We start from the raw sequence: 19715 nt of genomic DNA, 5'->3' as shown, positions 1-19715 counted from the left end.
CTCACCAACCCAGAATATTAACTCCCCATCCCCAGCTCAGCCATTCCAATGCTCTCTCTCTGTGCAAACATGTCTAATTTTTTTATTGGACCTTCTATCTCTACCCAAACCCTATGTTGCTTCAACAACAACCAATAAAACAAACCATCACCCAAATTCTCAATTGAAATCCTAGCAGGTAGTGACAACCCCATTTCCTACCCTAGATCTGAACCCTACTAGCATCGTAACCTAATGTCCACCATCGCCACCCTCTTTCTTGATCTCCAACCAACCTCCATGCCCCACTTCAAATCTGGGTTGTTTGAAACCTAGAGCCCTTTCCTCAAACCCCTCTTTCTCGCACAAACTCATGAAATTTGCACCAATGGGTTGCAGAAGGGAGAGGCGGAGGTGGAAGGGATGGGTGGGTCTCACCCCTCTGTTTATAAAATAATTTGGTTTTTGTTATAAAATAGAATAATCAGAGAATATGAGAAGTACCACTAAATATTGGGAGTATATATGGAGTGGAATTATATTTGCTCTTTGTGGTGTTTACACTGACAGAATTTCTTCTTACATAGAACTTACTCTCTCTTTTCTTCTCTGACTCTGACTCTCTTCTCTTCTAATTGGTTGTGTCATTTTCAACTGAAAGGGAAGCCTATTTATAGGCAATTCTAATGGCCTCCCGAGGATGTACAATGCATCTCCAAACCTTCCTTTTCCAAAACCATCATTTCCCCTTTTGACTACCATACTCAACACCATCATTTCTCTTTATGTGGGCTCCACCTATATTATTTACAACACTCCCTCTTGGAGACCACATGCCCCTAGATTGGTTGCCTCATTAAAACCTTGCTTGGAAAAACCCAGTGGGAAAAAACCTAAGCGAAGGAAAAAGAGTACAACTTTATTTGGGACATAAGGGTAATTTTAAATGCCCTCATGTTGCCTCGTTAAAACCTTGCTAGAGAAAAACCCGGTGGGAAAAGCCCTAGTCGAAGGAAAAAGAGTACAACACGCACATGTCTTGTGTTAGAGGACTCTTGAATGCTCCCCCTAATTTTACATGCTTCAATTTGATTGCTTGCAGAGTTGTCATAATCTGATGCCATGCACTAACTTTTGGAATGTGCATTTTGGCAATGATTTGGTGAAGAGATCTACCAGGTTATCGCTTGAAAGGATTTGTCTGACTTTAATTTCTTGACTCTTTTGGTGCTTATGTGTGTAGAAAAACTTTGGCGATATGTGCTTGGTCCTGTCACTCTTGATGAATCCTCCTGTGATCTGAGCAATACAAGCTGCATTGTCCTCATTCAGGATTGTTGGACTGTCCGGATGTGATGGATCATTGATCTCAACCAAATGCATTCACAACTGGCTTCATGGAGGGCAAGTATTTCTGAATGATTGGAAGATGTGGCCACTACTACAAAAAGTGAAAAAGACGACCAGAAAACAACGACGGTCTAAGTGAAAACCGCCGTGGTTTATAAAAAGACGACGGTTCCAAAAACACCGTCGTGTAATACCCCCTTAGACAACAAAAAATTGGAGATTCAAATGGCTGTTCAAAAACAACGACGCACCTAATTAAACAACCGACGTCTATTTGAAACAGATTTCCGCAGTGTAAAATCAAAGCCAACAAAGAACGGCGGAAGTTATGAATCAACCGACGTAGAAATTAAAGACGACGATTTCAATAAAAACCGCCGTTTTTACTCATAAAATAACACGACGAGGTTTTCGTATAAGACGCCGTATAATTACAAACAAATCCACGTCTTTAAAATAAAAAATATCGCCGTATTAAAATAATTTACAACGACGCAAAATATAAATATATCGACGTCATTATCATATAGTTCTACGACGTTATCTTTAAATTGTACTATAAAAATTAACGTCGTATTTATTCATTTCATACGTCGTACATTTAATTTAAACTGTCGTCTTAATATGAATTTTTGTTAACAATTTTTTTCTTTGATTTTCTTATCCTACGCCGGTAGATCTACTTAATGACAAGAATTGAAATAACCACGACGGTTTATATAGAAAACCGCCGACATAATCAGATTTTTCTGAGAACCCAAGGGTTACGAAATCTTAACAGATGGAATTCTGTTCCACATCAGAATCTTAACAGATGACACAGATTTGCAATCAGAGAGACAATTTTTTGGAAGTTGATGATGTGTGTGCGTTTGTGTATCTAGAAAAATTATACCTAACGTCTTTGCAAATTTGCAATCAGAAAGACAATTTTCAACGACGGTTATATTACACCTAACGACGTTTAAAAAATCAACGTCGCTCAACAAATATATTACGTCGTCTTAGTATTACTTAAAACGACGAAAAACGACGACAGTAAAACAAAAACAGTCGTTGTTCTTATATTCTTATTTTATTTAAATCCACGTCGGTTATATTAAACATAACGACGTTAAATGAAAGGATTCCACGGCACATAACAAATATTGCGTCGTGTTATTTAAAAACGACGTAGTTATATGTAACCGCAGTATTTCTTTTTTGAAATGGTTTTATATATAAGCAACTTTTCGACTTACACATGCACTGTTTCCAAACCCGATTAAAAATTTCAATCTCCCAGAGAAAATTTTTCGTCTTTTTTCCTTGTCAGAGCACTGTCAGAGTATCTCATCGTCTTCCTCTCGTCTTCTTCGTCGCCTCTGAACTTAAACATCGATCGTCTTCCTCTTGCTTTCATTGCACGCAAAAGGTAAACTTTCATTTTCACTATTTTGGTTACTGTTTTGCATGCTCATACGTTTTTGTTTGAAAAATCTTTTTACCTTTTTTCTGGCCAAAATCATTTTACTTCTTTCCAAGTTTGATAAAATATACAGACAAAGAGGGAAAGTTTCCAACTTTGAAGACAACTACCTCAACTAAATATGACGACGGTAGTTCTTATTTACGTGGTTAAATATGTAGACCACGACGGTTCGTCAGTCGTTCTAGCGTCGTCTGAAAATTGACAAAGTTGTTTTTAAAATAATAGTCTTTTTTTTTATTTGCTTGTTTAATTGCAGGTTTGATTTCTCTGAACAATGGTTTTTGTTTTTCCCTTATTTGATAAAATATAAAGAAAAAGAAACTAGGGTTGGAATCTAATATAGACGACAGGATTGTTTTACGTCGTGTGAATGTTAATACCACGACGGTGTATTACTATTGGCGTCGTATGAACATAAATACCACGACGTTATATAAATAATGGTTTTACCACGACGGTGTATTACTATTGACGTCGTGTGAACATAAATACCACGGCGTTGTATTACTATTGACGTCGTGTGAACATAAATACCACGACGTTATATAAATAATGGTTTTAAACTCGTATGAACATAAATACCACGACGGTTTATTACTATTGACGTCGTTTAAAATCGTATCATACGTCGTATTTTATTAATAACCGTCGTTTGTTTTCTTAATCTTTTCCTGAAATATTTTCATTTGCAGTTTTGTCTGTTAAAATGGTTTCTCAACAACAAACTAAGGATTCTGCCTCCAAGAAGCTTGGAATGGTAGCTCCTCAAGACAAGTCTTCGAAGGAGATGAAGTCTTCGAAGAAGATGAAGTTTGCTTCATCATCTCCTGAGACAGAACCAACAAGCCAGACAACAATCTCTGATGATTCAAAGACTGGTCGAGGTATGAGCACAATGCCTCGTGTTGTGAAGAGAAAGCTTCAGAAACTGAGGCCAATTGTTGAGTACAATAAAAGGGGGAAAGGTATTGGCCAAGCACATAGTGAAATGCAGTCGTACATTGGTGTCTTGGCACGCCCCAGAGTTCCCCTTGTGGACAAGAAATGGTCCCAAATCCCCAAGGATGTTAAGGAGCAGATATGGGAAGCAGTTGACATGGCTTTTGTCGTAGGTCAAGGGGGCAAGAAATCTGTTTTAACTTCAGCTGCCAAGAAATGGAAGGATTTCAAGTCTACACTAACGAGGCATTATATCCTTCCATACACCAATGACAAGGAGAAATTAAGCCATCCCCTGGAAACTTATAAATTCATAGAGAAAGCACAATGGGATGCCTTTGTAGCTTCAAGGCTTTCCAAAGATTTTGAGTCTGTGCATTCTCAACATGCACAGATTAGGGAGAAACTCGAGTACAATCATCGATTGTCTCAAAAAGGATATGCTGGATTGGAGGATCAATTGGAGGAAACCATGCCTGGGGTAGAAATTGATCGATCTACCTTATGGAAGAGAGCTAGACAGAACAAACATGGTAACATCCCCGATCCAAAGGTGGCAGAAAAAGCAAAATTAATTGTAAGCCTACTCACTCTGTTTTAAATTTTTATTAAACTGTCAAAAATTCTTATTACGCCTTATGTTATATTTTTTCGTCGTGTGAATGATATTACCACGTCGAAACTTTTTAAAACACGTCGTTAAAGGTCTAAATAGGAATCACTCTGTTTTCTGTAATTATAGCATAATACGTCGGTGGTTCATTTTCGCGTCGTGTGAATTATATTACCACGTCGAAAATTTTTAAATAACGTCGTTAAAGGTCTAAATAGGAATCACTATGTTTTCAGTAATTATAGCATAAGACGTCGGTGATATAACTACCGTCGTGATAAGTTATAATAACGTCGGTTTATATGTTTTTGCGTCGTGTGAAATTATATAATACGTCGTTTGTACATAAATAACTGTCGTGTTTTTTGTATATCTTTGTTTTAGGATGAATTGCAGAAACAAGTCTCGGAAGGCAAAGTCAGAGTAGATGGCAGCAAAGATGTGCTGACCATGGCTTTGGGCCCCGAGCATCCCGGCAGATTGAGAGGAGTAGGTGCTGGGATTTCCCCAAGGCAGTATTTCAATTTACCCAAACCACAGAGGGTTAGCTTTGACGACCATTTGAAGGAGAGTTTAAGAGTTCTCCTTCAAGAAGAGACTAACAAGATGGAGGCTAAGGCAAAGGAAGAGGCCTTAAGGATGGAGGCTAGAACAAAACAATTGGTAGAGGCTGAGAGGGAGCATTTCCTTAGTCAGCTTTCCCAATTAATTCCTAATTTTGATCCAGGCATGCTTAAACAAAGAATTAGCCAAAGCCCCAAAAATCCTATGTCTGACAAAGCTAGCTGCTCTTGAGGTGAGGTGAAATCCCTCCATTATGAGGATGATAATGCCAAAAATGGGGAACATCAGCAAGAAGAAGAGAAGGAAGAAGAAAAAAGAGATGAAGAGAAGGAAGAAGAAAAAAGAGATGAAGAGAAGGAAGAAGAAAAAAGAGATGAAGAGAAGGAAGAAGAAAAGGAGAAAAAAGATGAAGAAAAGCATGACGACAAGGTATGTTCACATAATTTTGCCTTTTTTATTTGTTTTTCAAAATTTCAGACGTCATTATTTTTCTTTAAACCGTCGTTTGTTTAAAACGTAGACGGCGGTATTTTTTTAAGACGTAATAAAATATTCATTACGACGGTTTTTCACCGTCGTTTAAATTCTTTTCAGACGACGTGTTTTTCCTTAAACCGTCGCCTTTATTGAATTACCACGTCATCTTTTTTATTTCTTTAAACAGGTTATTGAAGTTGGTGATTATTCAAATATGGAGGCGCCATCTTCTTTAAAAAGCTTTTGTCGTTATGTGGAAACGACACTCCTTCCTGAGGATAAGCTCCTGCAATTTACAATTGATAAGGAGGTGTTTGGTGGTGATCGCGATACCTTCCTCCTGCATGAAGATATTACACAATTTGCAGGCATTGAAGAAATTGGAGCTACTGTGGTGGCTGTATATATGAGGTTCGTAATTCTAAAATAATACGTCGTTGGTTTATATTTCGTCGTCTTAACTTACTAACCACGTCGTTAGTGTGTACCGTCGCGATAATCATATTATAACGTCCTCATCTATTTCAGTACGTCGTGTGAAATATTATAATACGTCGTTTTTTTATACATAACCGTCGTATTTTTTTTTTGTGCTGACTTGTTTATATTATTTTATGTATTTAGGTACTTACACGATGTTTTGAAACAAGCAAATATGTGCAGCATGGTTGGCTTTATCGACCCTGCTACAGTTAGTGCCAACTCTGGCACGATAGTTGAGAGATCACGACTGGTAGCAGCTCGACTTCAGAAGACAGACGGTGAACAGATTTTCATGATGCCTTACAATCCAGGGTTAGTCTCCTTAGGATTTTGTTTTATGATTTTCAATAAATGACAGCGTATAAACTAACCACGTCGGTGTTTTATTTTATTGAGTCGTTTGAAACTACTAACCACGTCGGTATTTATTTATCGTCGTGATAAATATATAATGTCGTCGTTTTCTACTTTATTTCGTCGTGTGAACTATTATAATACGTCGTTTTTGTAAATAACCGTCGTTTTTATATTAATTTTGTGCAGCCGTCATTGGATCTTGCTGATTGTAAGAGCAAAGAAGGAGACCGCCTATTTTCTGGATCCTCTGCCAGGTCATCGTGTGGTCGACGAAGAGGCGAAAAACATCGTGAACAGTGCTATAAAAATGTATAATACCCACATAGCCCGAGCTGGACGTAAAAATGTAATTTGAAAAACTCTCTCAGGCACACCAAAGCAACCCAGCAGTGTCGAATGCGGGTATTACGTTATGCGCTTCATGAGGGACATCATCATGGATCCTTCCTTGGGGTTTGAGAATAAGGTAAGAAGAAATTACCTTCATACATTTCACGTCGTTTTTTATATTATCAACGACGGTCATGTAAAATTACCGTCGGTTATGAAAAATATCGTCGTCTGTGATTGAATTTCTTTTTATTGATAAACCCTAATAGTCATTGTTTATGCAGTATGCCAAGGGAAACCAGGAAGCTTCATACCCCCAAGAAGCCATTGATGAAGTCCGAAATGAATGGGCAGAGTTTGTTTTCCAAATTATTAAACAGGGCAATTATTGAACACTTGATATTTATGTATAATGTACAAATTTTCTCTATAATATGTAATGTAAAAATTTGTTGAGTTTTTCTTAAATTAAAAAAAAAAAAACAAACATACAAATTGCGTAACCGACGTGTAATACTTTTCCAACGACCTAATAAAGTCAAAAACCGTCGTATTTTGTTGTTTCCTTTTAAACAAATACGACGTAAAAGGATTGTTAGACGACGTTCTTTGAACAATTGAGTCGTTTATGGTTTACAACATCTTCAATTTCTTAAGGGTTCAGAGTAGTACTTTGTAACTACAGCGATTAAGTCGTGGAATATATATTTTACGTCGTATATTTATATAGCCGCCATGGTTTCTCATTTTAACGACGTCATTTTAACAACTTAGTAGTCTATTACAATTTACAACGTCTACAATTTATTAAAACCGACGTGGTTTGTTGTTGTGATAAGAATAATTTATTATTTTTATATCAAAATATTCAAAATAAATTTAAAATAAATCAGAAAAATGAAAAGTCAACTCCTATGAAGTCATTGATATATTTTCTTCCACATAAACCTTGAAAAAATTCATTTTGAATAACAAAAATTTAAAATGACCATCCAAACCAAATTGTTTTGATGAGTCATAAAAACACTTCTAGTTTTATGGTTTAGGGTTTAGGGTCTAGGGTTTAGAGATTAGGGTTGTTATTTATTGGGGTTTATTTTTGAAGTATAATTTTTGGGTAGTCTAGGGTATATGTTAGACTTTAAAACCATAAAACCTTTTATAAACTTAATTTTTTAAATTGTATAATTTAGTTTTAAGGGTTTAGGATATTAATTTTTAACGACGGTGTTTGGGTCGTGGAATAAATATTTTACGTCGTTCAGTAAAATATCCGACATGGTTTCTACTTTAAACGACGTAATTTTAATATGTTAGTCGTCTATTATAATTTACAACGCCTACAATTTATTAACACCGACGTGGTTTGTTGTTGTGATAAGAATATTTTATTATTTTTATATCAAAATATTCAAAATAAATTTAAAATAAATCAAAAAAATGCAAGGTCAACTCCTATGAAATCATTGATATATTTTCCCCCTAAACCTTGAAAAAATTCATTTTGAATAACAAAAGTTTAAAAAAGTCCTTCCAAAACAAAATTCTTTTGATGAGTCATAAAATCTCTTCTAGTTTTATTGTTTAGGGTTTCGAGTCTAGGGTTTAGAGATTAGGGTTTCTATTTATTGGGGTTTATTTTTAAAGTATAATTTTTGGGTAGTCTATGTTATATGTTAGGCTGTAAAACCATAAAACCTTTTATAAACTGAATTTTTTAAATTGTATAATTTAGTTTTATGGGTTTAGGTTATTAATTTTTAACGACTGTGGTTGGGTCGTGGAATACATATTTTACGTCGTGAAGTAAAATATACGACATGGTTTAGGCTTTAAACGACGTCATTTTAATATGTAAGTCGGTTTATATAATTTACAACGTCTTTAATTTCTTAACCCCGACATGGTTTTTCAGTCGTCGTTATATAAAAATATTCAAAATAAATTTAAAATTAATCCGAAAAATGAAGCTTCAAAATGAACGGCCTTACGTTCTTAATCCGAAAAATGAAGTTTCCGTCGTGGAATATTAAATTTACGTCGGTCCTTGTAGAACTTTCGCTTTGGTTTTTCTTTCGACGTTTTAAAGCGCGCGCTTTCTAAAAATTTTCGCGCGACCTAAATTTTTTAGATTTGGCTCTTATTCTTATACTTTGAACCCTGAAAACTAAAATTTTCAGATTTCGCGCGACATAACATTTCGCTCTCTCACTTCTGCTCTAATTAAAAGTTGCACTCTCCAGTCTCCGTCGAATCTGTGAGCTCGTCCAACCTGTAAGTACAAACCCTAACTTCCCCTTGTAAATTCATTGAATGATATTAGGTTGTATGCTTTGCGATCAGTTAATAATGTGCTTATAGGTATGGGTTCATGGATTTTCTGTTTAATGGGTTCATGGATTACATTATCTGTTATGTTGAATTGGGAATGGATTTAATTTTGTCGGATCTTTTAATCACCCTATGTTATGTTAAATTGGGAATGGATTTATTGTTTTCATGCTTGGTTTCATGTATATGTTGGTTTCTTGCTTGGTTTCATGTATATGTTGGTTTCTTGCTTGGTTTCATATATATGTTGTGTTCTTAATGGGTTTTGTGTTCTTGAAAATAAACTGAGACAATACGAATTTTAAGGCATACGACGACGATTACACGACGGTTTTTTTAAACTACCGTCGTTGTATTACTTATACACGACGGTTTTTTCATAAACCGTCGTTTGTATTATTTATAATAGACGACGTCTGTTGAAAATCCGTCGTCTATATATGCCAAATACGTCTGTTTTTGTTTAAAACCCGTCGTCTCTGTTTTGTATTACTTGCTATTAAATCTTTGTATAATCTGCTATAGTGATGGTCATTGCCCGTATTTTCACTTTATTATAGATAATAGGTTATAGTGTCGGAGATGGATAAGTCATGGAGGCATGTATGATCCACATCAAGACTGCTTATCCAAAATTTAGAAAGAGAACAAAGTGGCTGTAGGATAAGCACAATAGCACTTTCATTCAATGGCTACGCTTCAAGGTATATGTTGTTGAATAACATATTTCTTTTTTAATTTTCTTCTTATTTCTATGTTAGATTGAATTAAGATTTGATTAATTTGCAGGTTCAAAGTGAACTTGAGGAAGACAATCATGGCGTATCAGAAAATTTAAGGTGGCTAGCAGTTGGTCCAAACATGGCAGTGCCATTATATAGGAGCTATCTTATTAAAGGTATTAAATTCAATATCAAGGCACAAGATGATGTGCGGACAACTCAAAATAGTGGAGTTTATTTACTTGCACAAACCATGCAAGTTGCTAGTGCCAAGGATAAAAACCCAATTCTCTCAAATATGGGTTTCTATGGTGTCATTCAAGAAATTTGGGACCTTGACTACCAAAAGTTTACAATCCCAGTCTTTAGGTGTGATTGGATAGATAGTTCTGGTCTTGTAGTCGACTAACTTGGATTTACCCTTGTAGATTTGAGTAAAATTGGACATAGGAATGACCAATTTGTTTTGGCTTCTCAAGTCAAACAAATATTTTTTTGTTGACGACCCGATGCATCGTGGTTGGTCGGTAGTTTTATCAATGCCTAATAGAGAATATAATGATGTTATTGGTGATGAAGTCTTAGGTGATGTGATAATTGACTGTGAGCCATTTACTAGAGGGATGCCAAATGTTGACACATTTGATGAACTGGTGGGTGAGTTAGGTGGTCAAAATATTCGAGATGGGTGTGAAGATATATGGATTGAATGATGCTTATGTAATTGGCAGTGTATGACATTCATTTTATAATATATTGTAATTTGATTTCTTCACTTTCATTATACAGGTTTTGGCCACAAAACAATCAGTGCAAAAAATTCTGGATCCAGATTACATCATTATATTCTGCATAAAAAACAACGTCTGTTCAAATAAAACACGACGTTATGGTTAACCATTTATTCAGCATATTTACCGACGCCTTAAAGCAACGTAACAATGAAGAACCACGACGCTATTGTGAAGCAATTATCCAGGATATCACGTCGGGGACGGATTAAGAACCGCCATGTAATCCAAAATAACACGACTCCAATAACATAATACCGACGTCTAAAAATGAGATAAATTATCTGAACATTAATTTGGAACCGACGTGGTTTAATAAACGCGTTGTAAATAATGACGTTGTTTAGAAGTTCAACGTCGTCTACATTAATAAGTACGTCGTGAGTAATGAATACATATAAATACAACGTCGTAAATAATGACACTGACACCTATATCCACATCATCATTTTTAGAAAAATCGAAGTGGAAAACTTATTTCACGACGGTCGTTTGGAAATAAACGACGTAGTAGTTTTCAATAACGTCTTCTTCTCATGTATTTAAAAATGTCATATTTTTTCTTGTCGTGAAAATTATATTTAACGGCGTAGTGTTTTAGTTATCGTCGTTGTATGGCTATCTTGCGGCCTTGTTCTTCTAATATTTGTCATATTTTTCCTTTTTAACGACGGTGATTTGTTTGTGTTGGTCGTCTATTCTAATCCTCGACTATTTTTTAAAACTTATGCAGACTAAACACGTCTGTTTTTATTTTTTTTCGACGTTGTTTTATTTAACAACGCCTAATATTTATCGTCGTTGTTTGTTTCTGAAAATAGGACGTACAAATTTTGTAATACGACTCTCATATATTACTAACCGACGTTGTTTGTATTTTCAACGTCTATTATATAAATACATACGTCGTAAATAATGACACCGACAACTATTTCCACGTCATCTTTTATAGAAAAATCGAAGTGGAAAATGTATTATACGACGGCTGTTTTTATCTAGGCGACGTAGTAGGAATAAATAACGTCGTCTTCTAATGTCCTTAAAGACGTCATATTTGTTGTTGTCGTGAAAATGATATTTAACGGCGTATTATTTTAATTTTCGTCGTTGTATGTCTATTTTGCGGCCTTGTTCTGTTAATATGTGTCATATTTTTCTTTTTTAACGACGGTTTGTTTAGAGAGTTGGTCGTATATTCTCATCCCCGACTGCTTTTTTCGATCTTTTTGCAGTAAAAAGACGTCGTTTTTTATTTGTTGATGACGTTGTATATTTTAACGACGACGGGGATTTAGCGTCGTGGTTTATTAGGGAAAAGATGACGGTGGATTCCACGACCGCTGAAAAACTGAATACACGACGGTGATTTACCGTCGTCTTTTTGCTTTTTTGTAGTAGTGGGCTACCAATGTTTGTTTTGTTGAGCGACATAGGATTGCAGTTCCTCCACATGTGAATACATGTACAGTTTGTGAGCGCCCCTGATGTGGGTAAGAGAGATATCCTGCATCAGCATATCTAACCATACTTGGGGCATTGGTCGATTCACTGGAATAGAATAAGCCCATGTCTATTGTCCCATGAAGGTATCGTAGGATATGTTTGACGCCGGTCCAATCTCGACTTGTTGGAGCAGAGCTGTATCTTGCTAACAAATTTACTGAAAATGCTATGTCAGATCTACTACATTGTGCTAAGTATAGTAAAGCCCCTATTGCACTAAGATATGGTACTTCTGGACCAAGGACCATTTCATCATCTCCTTTTGGACGATATGGATCTTTCTTAGTGTCGAGCGATCGAACGACCATTGGAGTGCTAAGTGGATAGGCTTTATCCATGCCAAACCGCTTTAATACTTTTTCAGTTTAAGTTGATTGATGCACCAAAATCCCATTAGCATTGTGCTCAATCTGTAAGCCACGACAATATTTTTTCTTTCCAAGGTCTTTCATCTCAAACTCGCGTTTAAGATAATCAGCAGTCTTTTGGAGCTCTTCACGAGTTCCAATTAGATTCATGTCGTCGACATATACTGCCACTATCGCAAATCCAAACTCTTATTTCTTAATGGACAGACATCGGCAAATAGGATCATTTGTGTATCCTTCCTTCAGTAAATACTTACTGAGACGATTGTACCATATTCACCCAGATTGTTTTAGTCCATATAACGATCTTCTCAATTTAATTGAGAACATGCCCCGTGGTTTATTCCTGGCTTCTTCAGGCAGCTTAAGTCCTTCTAAGACTTTCACGTATATATCTGTATCCAATTCTCCAAACATATATGCGGTAATGACATCCATAAGTCTCATTTCAAGTTTTTCTGAAATCACCAAACTTATTAAGTAACGGAATGTAATTGCATCCATTACTGGAGAATATGTTTCCGTATAATCAATTCCAGACCTTTGTGAAAAACCTTGCACAGCAAGTCACGCTTTATACCTTGCGATCTCATTTTTCTCATTGTGTTTTCTTGTAAATTCCCACTTGTAACCTACAGGGTTCACATTGGGTGGAGTTGGAACAATAGGTCCAAAGACACTTCTTTTTTCCAAAGAATTCAATTCTGCTCAGATTGCATCTTTCCACTTTGGCCAATCTTGTCTATATGTGCATTCATCAATGGAGCAAGGCTCAATATCATCATCTTTTATGATCTCAATAGCCACTGAGAATGCAAATATATCATCGATGATCATCTCGTTTCTATTCCATAGTTTATCAATGGACGTATAATTTATGGAGATTTTTTGACTTTCAGGTACAGGTGCCACTCCAGTGGCACTTGTCTCACCAAGGACATTTTCCTTTTCAGGAAGTACTTGTCCCTCTTGGGGGCCATTTGAATTATGAATTGTGGGCTCTCCATTTATTTTATTTGGATTCATTTTGGCCATCAACTTCCTCTTCGAAGGAACTGAATCCTTTGAGCCTAGTGGTCTACCACGCTTCAGGCGTGCAACAGATGACCATTTGCTGGCACATTGCTTTGTCCATTATGGACATCAATCCTTGCGGGTGCATTTACAGCTGGGATATGTGATTTCATCACCTTTGCTGCATCATTAAATGCATATGGCATATGATTTGCAATACTTTGAGGTGAACGATCCTTCTTACTTCATTTTCGCATTGGGTGGTGTGAGGATCGAGATGAGACAAAGTGAGTATGTCTCACGATAATTCACGTCGTTCTTCAGGAAGGAGTTTGCCTTGTTGTTCTTTAGGAACAGATTTTTCTCCCCCTAATGGTGGGAAGATTGTCTCATCAAAATGAAAATCTGCATATCGGGCGGTAAAGATATCACCCGTTAAGGGCTCCAAATATCTGATGATAGATGGTGAATCAAAACCAACATAAATTCCCAATCTGCATCGAGGGCCCATCTTAGTATGTTGCCGTGGTGCAATGGGCACATATACCGCACACCCAAAAACTCTTAAGTGTGAAATGTTTGGTTGATTACCCAATTCGAGTTGTATTAGAGAATATTGATTGTTGGCAACGGGCCTCAACCACACAAGTGATGCTGCATGTAACATGGCATATCCCTAAGTAGAAACTAGCAATTTTGTTTTCATTAGCAAAGTGCATGCTATCAACTGAAGATGCTTAATTAAAGCTTCTGCCAAGCCATTTTGAGTATGTACATGGGGAACATGATGTTCAATGTCAATGCCTAATGACATGCAGTAGTCATCAAAAGTCTGAGATGTAAATTCACCAGCATTATCGAGTCTGATTGACTTAATAGGATAATCTTGGAATTAGGTTCGTAATTTAATTATCTGAGCCAAGAGCCTAGCAAATGCCATATTCCGAGTGGACAAAATGCAAACATGTGACCATCGGGTAGATGCATCCACCAAGACCCTAAAGTACAGAAATGGTCCACATGGGGGATGAATAGGTCCACAAATGTCCCCTTGGATTCTCTGTAAAAATGATGGGACTCAACATCAACCTTTGGTTATGATGGTTTGATCACCAACTTCCCTTGTGAACAAGCATGGCAAAAATGTCACTTGATAACATAATGTGTTTAGTCAACAAGGGATGTCCTTTAGAGTTAGTGATGATCCTACGCATCATGGTGGATCCAGGATGACCCAACTGGTCATGCCAAAGCTTAAGAGCATTTGAGTCAATGGACTTTTGGTCCATGACATTATGTGCCTCAATGGTCCGTATGGTTGTATAATACAACCCTGATGAGAGTGCACAAAGCTTCTCCAGTATACGCTTTTGGGTATCACTAGAGGTAATGCAAAGATATTCCATGTTTTTCTTATTATTTGTTTCAACATGGTAGAAATTCAAACGTATATCTTTGAAACTCAACAGATTCCTTCTGGAGTTAGATGAATACAAAGCATCTTGAATGGACAGTATTGTTCCATTTGGTAACATAATTTGGGCTATTCCTAAGCCTTCAATCAGATCTGGAGGACTTGATATGGTTGTTACCTTTGCTTTTGTAAGCATTAATTTTGAGAAATACTTTCGATCTTGAAGGATCGTATGAGTAGTCGCGTTGTCTGCAAGACAAATATTTTTGCCATAGCTTTTGTTTTGAGGGCATCCATAATTTACATCCATGCCTTCAAACAAACAAAATAAGATGAATCAATAAATAAGAAAACATTGCCACTTTTATTGGATTGAAACGAAAACTAAAAACAACACTTCAGATAATACAAATTGTACATTAAGAAATTTAATCTAATTCGGACCCATAAGCTTCATTTCCTCTTTCAGTAACAAAATCAGAAACATCCAGATATTGACGCGATATTTCTGATGAGCCATCTATGGCTTGCGGATTTGGTATAGCATGATCAATGTAATTTGTCTCCACTTTCTTGTTCTTAATTGAAGCTTGATAAAGATCCGCCAAATTCTTCGGAGTACGACTTGTACGCACCCAATGTCCCATTGCACCACATCTGTGACAAGTGCTTTCAACATTTCTTGGCGCATAGCTTGTTTGTGCCTTCCCTTTATTACGGGATGCATTTTTTCCATTCGTGGATGGATTGCCCCTTGGACCCAAACTATATGAGTGAGCACCACGATCTTTCCTGCTCCCTTGCCAGCCACCACGCTTGCCTCCTCACCCACGTTTGTAGACACTGCCACGATATGAAGTGGCATTCACTTCCTAAGATGCAGCATTTACTTCAGGAAGTGGTGCGAAGCCCATTGGGCGAGATTAGTGGTTCTTCAATAAGAGCTCATTATTCTGCTCAGCTAGCAAGAGGCAAGATATAAGTTCCGAGTATTTCTTGAAACCACTATGTCTGTATTGTTGCTGCAAGATGACATTTGAAGCATGAAAAGTGCTCAAAGTTTTTTCGAGCATATCCTCCTCAGATATACTTTCACCACATAGCCTCATCAAGGAGGTAATTCTGTGCATAGCTGAGTTGTACTCGGCCACTGTCTTGAAATCTTGAAATCTCAAGTGAGTCCATTCGTATCTAGCTCTTGAGAGGGTCACCAACTTCTAGTGATCATATCTTTCACCTAGAGCATTCCATAGAACCAACGGTTTATCAACCACCTCATTTTCGCTTTTTAGTGCCTCAAGGATGTGGCGACGAAGAAAAATCATGGCTTTTGCATTTTCTTTAGGTGAAGCATCGCTCTCATCTACAATTGTTTTTCTGCGGCCATTGGCACATAGATGGATTTTGGCATCCAGGACCCATGATAAATAGTTGTCCCTAGAAATGTCCAAGGCAGCAAACTCCAATTTTGTCAAATTTGCAATCTTAAAAAAAAAAAAAAAAAAAAAGATGCATTAGAATTGCAATAATCTTCTGGCTTAATATATTTTTGAACTTCAGGCCAAAATATCTTGCATATTTTACCCGAAACTTTAGGCTCGGAATCCGGGACATTAAGCCATTTATTAATAGGAACTTCAGGCCCTATAATTGTTTAAGGAACTTCAGGCCCTCATTATTCATGTATATTAATTGATGATAAAAATAAAGTGCTATAAATTTGCAAGTATGACGATAAACCCGCATCATACTTTAAATGAAAGTAAATGTGCGGTAAAGTAAATTCATAAAGTAAATTGCTTGTTGTATAAAATGTGCGGTAAAGTAAATTCATAAAGTAAATTGCTTGTTGTATGGACGTTAATTCCACACCATATTTTAAATAAAAGTATATATGCGGTAAAGTAAATTCATAAAGTAAATTGCTTGTTGTATGGACGTTAATTCCGCACCATATTTTAAATAAAAGTATTTATGCGGTAAAGTAAATTCATAAAGTAAATTGCTTGTTGTATGGACGTTAATTCCGCACCATACTTTAAATAAAAGTAAATGTGCGGTAAAGTAAATTCATAAAGTAACTTGCTTGTTGTATGGATGTTAATTCCGCACCATACTTTAAATAAAAGTAAATGTGTTCGTATGAGCACTAATTCTACTCCATACTTTTAAAAGAAAAGTAAATATAGTTGTGTGGACGATAAACCCGCGCCACACTTTTAAATAAATATTGCCATATAGGTAATAGACTTACTCCGTACCGTAAATAAAATAAATGTGGGGATAAAACCACCTCCTAATACATATGAAGTATATAACATATTATATATTGTGGACTATATAACTACGCCACTGTTCAAGATATAATAGATGGGTTTTAAGATCACACCATCATTTTATTACTATAATTTGTGTTACAACGAGATGGGTAATAAAAATTACACCACCATAAAATAACAGGATGGGGTATAAAACCACACCATTCCAAATTACGTTACAAAGAAGTAAATTAAACAAGCATGGATGAAACAACATAAAAATTGTGAGAACACAAAAAAAAAAAAAAATGTTTGCATGTTGTCGTAGTAGTAAAGTGAGAAGAGACATATGACAGAGAGGAGACAGAGAAATAACCACATAGTATTGAGCTGGGAAAAATTTAGAAATAAAAAGGAGAGACTATCGTATTGATAACGTGTTATAAAATAGAATAATTAGAGAGTATGAGAAGTACCACTATATATTGGGAGTAGAATTATATTTGCTCTTTGTGGTGTTTACACTGACATAATTTCTTCTCAGATAAACTCACTCTCTCTTTTCTTCTTTGACTCTGACTCTCTTCTCTTCTAATTGGTTTTGTCATTTTCAACTGAAAGGGAAGCCTATTTATAGGCAATCCAATGGCCTCCCGTGGATGTACAATGCATCTCCAAACCTTCCTTTTCCAACACCATCATTTTCTCTTTTGACTACCATACTCAACACGATCATTTCTCTTTATGTGGGCTCCACCTATATTATTTACAACATTTTTCTTCATTTTTTAGGTCATATTACTTTATTGTAAAGTATTTAATTATTTTTAACATATGAAATGACCAATTTGCCCTCATATTTAACGGCAAATTGGATAAAATATTAATGATTTAGACGGTAGGGGGAACATTGAGAATAAAAGTTAGTTCGAGTCCTTAATTTTCTAAAAAAAAGGTCAGGGGTAAATTCATAATTAGGTACAAGTTCAGGGGACAATTCGATGAAATACCCTTTTTTTAATTACAACAAAAGGGAAGGCATAAATGAAGTGGGTGGGCCCAGTAGCAAATATTTTGGTCATGGCTCAACATTCATTTATTGTAGTTTTTATTTTTTATTCATAATTTAGCCATAAAAGGCCACTGATCAAATATAAACACACTAGGGATACATCAAGACAATAAGGTATCCCTCCAACCACATCCACAAACAGGCGAAGCACCTCCACTGCATAAAGCCAACAAAACTTGGATAAACCAAGCACATCAACAACATAAAGTAAAATTAAACCAAACTCTCACTAGAGAGACAACTAACTCATAATGAGTTGTTGCAACTTATTCCAACTCAGAAAGAGCCAAACATAAAGTTATAACATCACAAACAACTCGCATAACGACAATGGAGGAGCCACTGTACTTTATCCATCATTTGGGATTCAAATTTGATACACAAATTTGTGAGCCCTAGCATTATTGTTCCCACATCTTCGAATTTTTTCCTTACTAATTGAGGATCTCTTGAGAAAACTTTTGAACCAGTGCATCGAGAGTTTTGAGTGTCTTTTCAGTCCATTGTCGTAATCGACATAGTTGATACCAAACCGAACAGTGTATCCTTCGCTCCATTCAAAGTTGTCTAGCAATGACCATGCAAAGTATCCTTGCACATTAGCACCCTCTCTGCAAACACCAAAAAAAAAAAGGAACATAATCTAGTCTATGTAGTGATTAAATAACCGAAATGTAAGAAGGCTAGACGATACATATATAGCCCAAATTTATTTGTTGACAAAAACTTACATAATTGCTTCTTGGAGGTAACATAGGTGGCGATAGTAGTAGTCAATTCTATTGCTATCATCAAGGGCGCGCTCAAGGGATACTTTGGGATTATTGAACTCGTCCATGCCTGCAATATAATGCAGTATCATATGCATTTCGTACTGAATTTTACACCATTATACATATGTATGAAACATTATTGATAATGCAATAAATTAATGTTTAAAGATATTAATTACCATTCTCAGTAATGTATATAATTGGATCATTGTAATTCTTTTTTGTGTAGAGTACAAGATCGTAAAGTCCTTTTGGGTAAACATATAACCAGTCTGAAGCAGCCTGCAATCCCATTTAAAGATTAGCGATACTTTTAAGAGTTATATATGTATGTGGAAAACAAAATATATGTATAGATATTAATTTTCAAAATGCCAATAACTAAAGCAAATAATTTGATGTGTACCTGTGGACCAATGGGGACCCCATTAAGCTCAGCTGCCACAACACATATATATATATATATATATATATATATGAATATGAATATTAGTATCACCAATATATGAATAGTAGTATTTGAAGAACTTAATTAATTACTTAAAGTTTTCAATTTGTACTCACTTGTAACATTAACATAAGCATCTGTGAGGTAGCTTGGAGGCGTAGTTATAGAATAACCCTCAGGGTAAGCACTTGCATATCTAGAAGAATAGTAGTTGACTCCAATATAATCATATGACCCAATAAGTGACTTGGATTGTTCTTCAGTGAAATTTGGTAATCTTTCTTTAACAATAGATCGCATGCTCTGCGGATAGTCACCTCTTGTCAATGGGTCCATAAACCTATAAAAATAAGCCAATTCCAAGCGTCAACTTAAAGTATTATCTAAAGTACTACTAGCTAGGTTGCCAATGTTATAATGCATAAGTAAAGCATTTAAATGCGATGATTTATAAAATA

The 19715-nt window shown here is 35.9% G+C and overlaps 1 protein-coding gene across 1 annotated transcript; it reads right to left on the bottom strand.

Annotated features, from left to right (window-relative positions):
• Positions 1-18055: 18055 nt before the first annotated feature.
• Positions 18056-19597, bottom strand: LOC117613188 (beta-glucosidase 13-like; the record flags this gene model as incomplete). The annotated part of the gene is made up of 5 exons (XM_034341826.1): positions 18056-18647; positions 18768-18876; positions 18989-19091; positions 19216-19247; positions 19374-19597. Coding segments are annotated over 5 exons (712 nt in total), but the record flags the coding sequence as incomplete, so codon positions are not given.
• Between the last annotated feature and the right edge of the window lie 118 nt (positions 19598-19715).

The sequence above is a fragment of the Prunus dulcis genome, unplaced genomic scaffold (assembly GCF_902201215.1).
Source record: "Prunus dulcis unplaced genomic scaffold, ALMONDv2, whole genome shotgun sequence".
Classification (NCBI taxonomy): Eukaryota; Viridiplantae; Streptophyta; class Magnoliopsida; order Rosales; family Rosaceae; genus Prunus; species Prunus dulcis.
The sequence above is the reverse complement of the archived record's forward strand: the minus strand, read 5'-3'. Positions and strand labels throughout refer to the sequence as shown.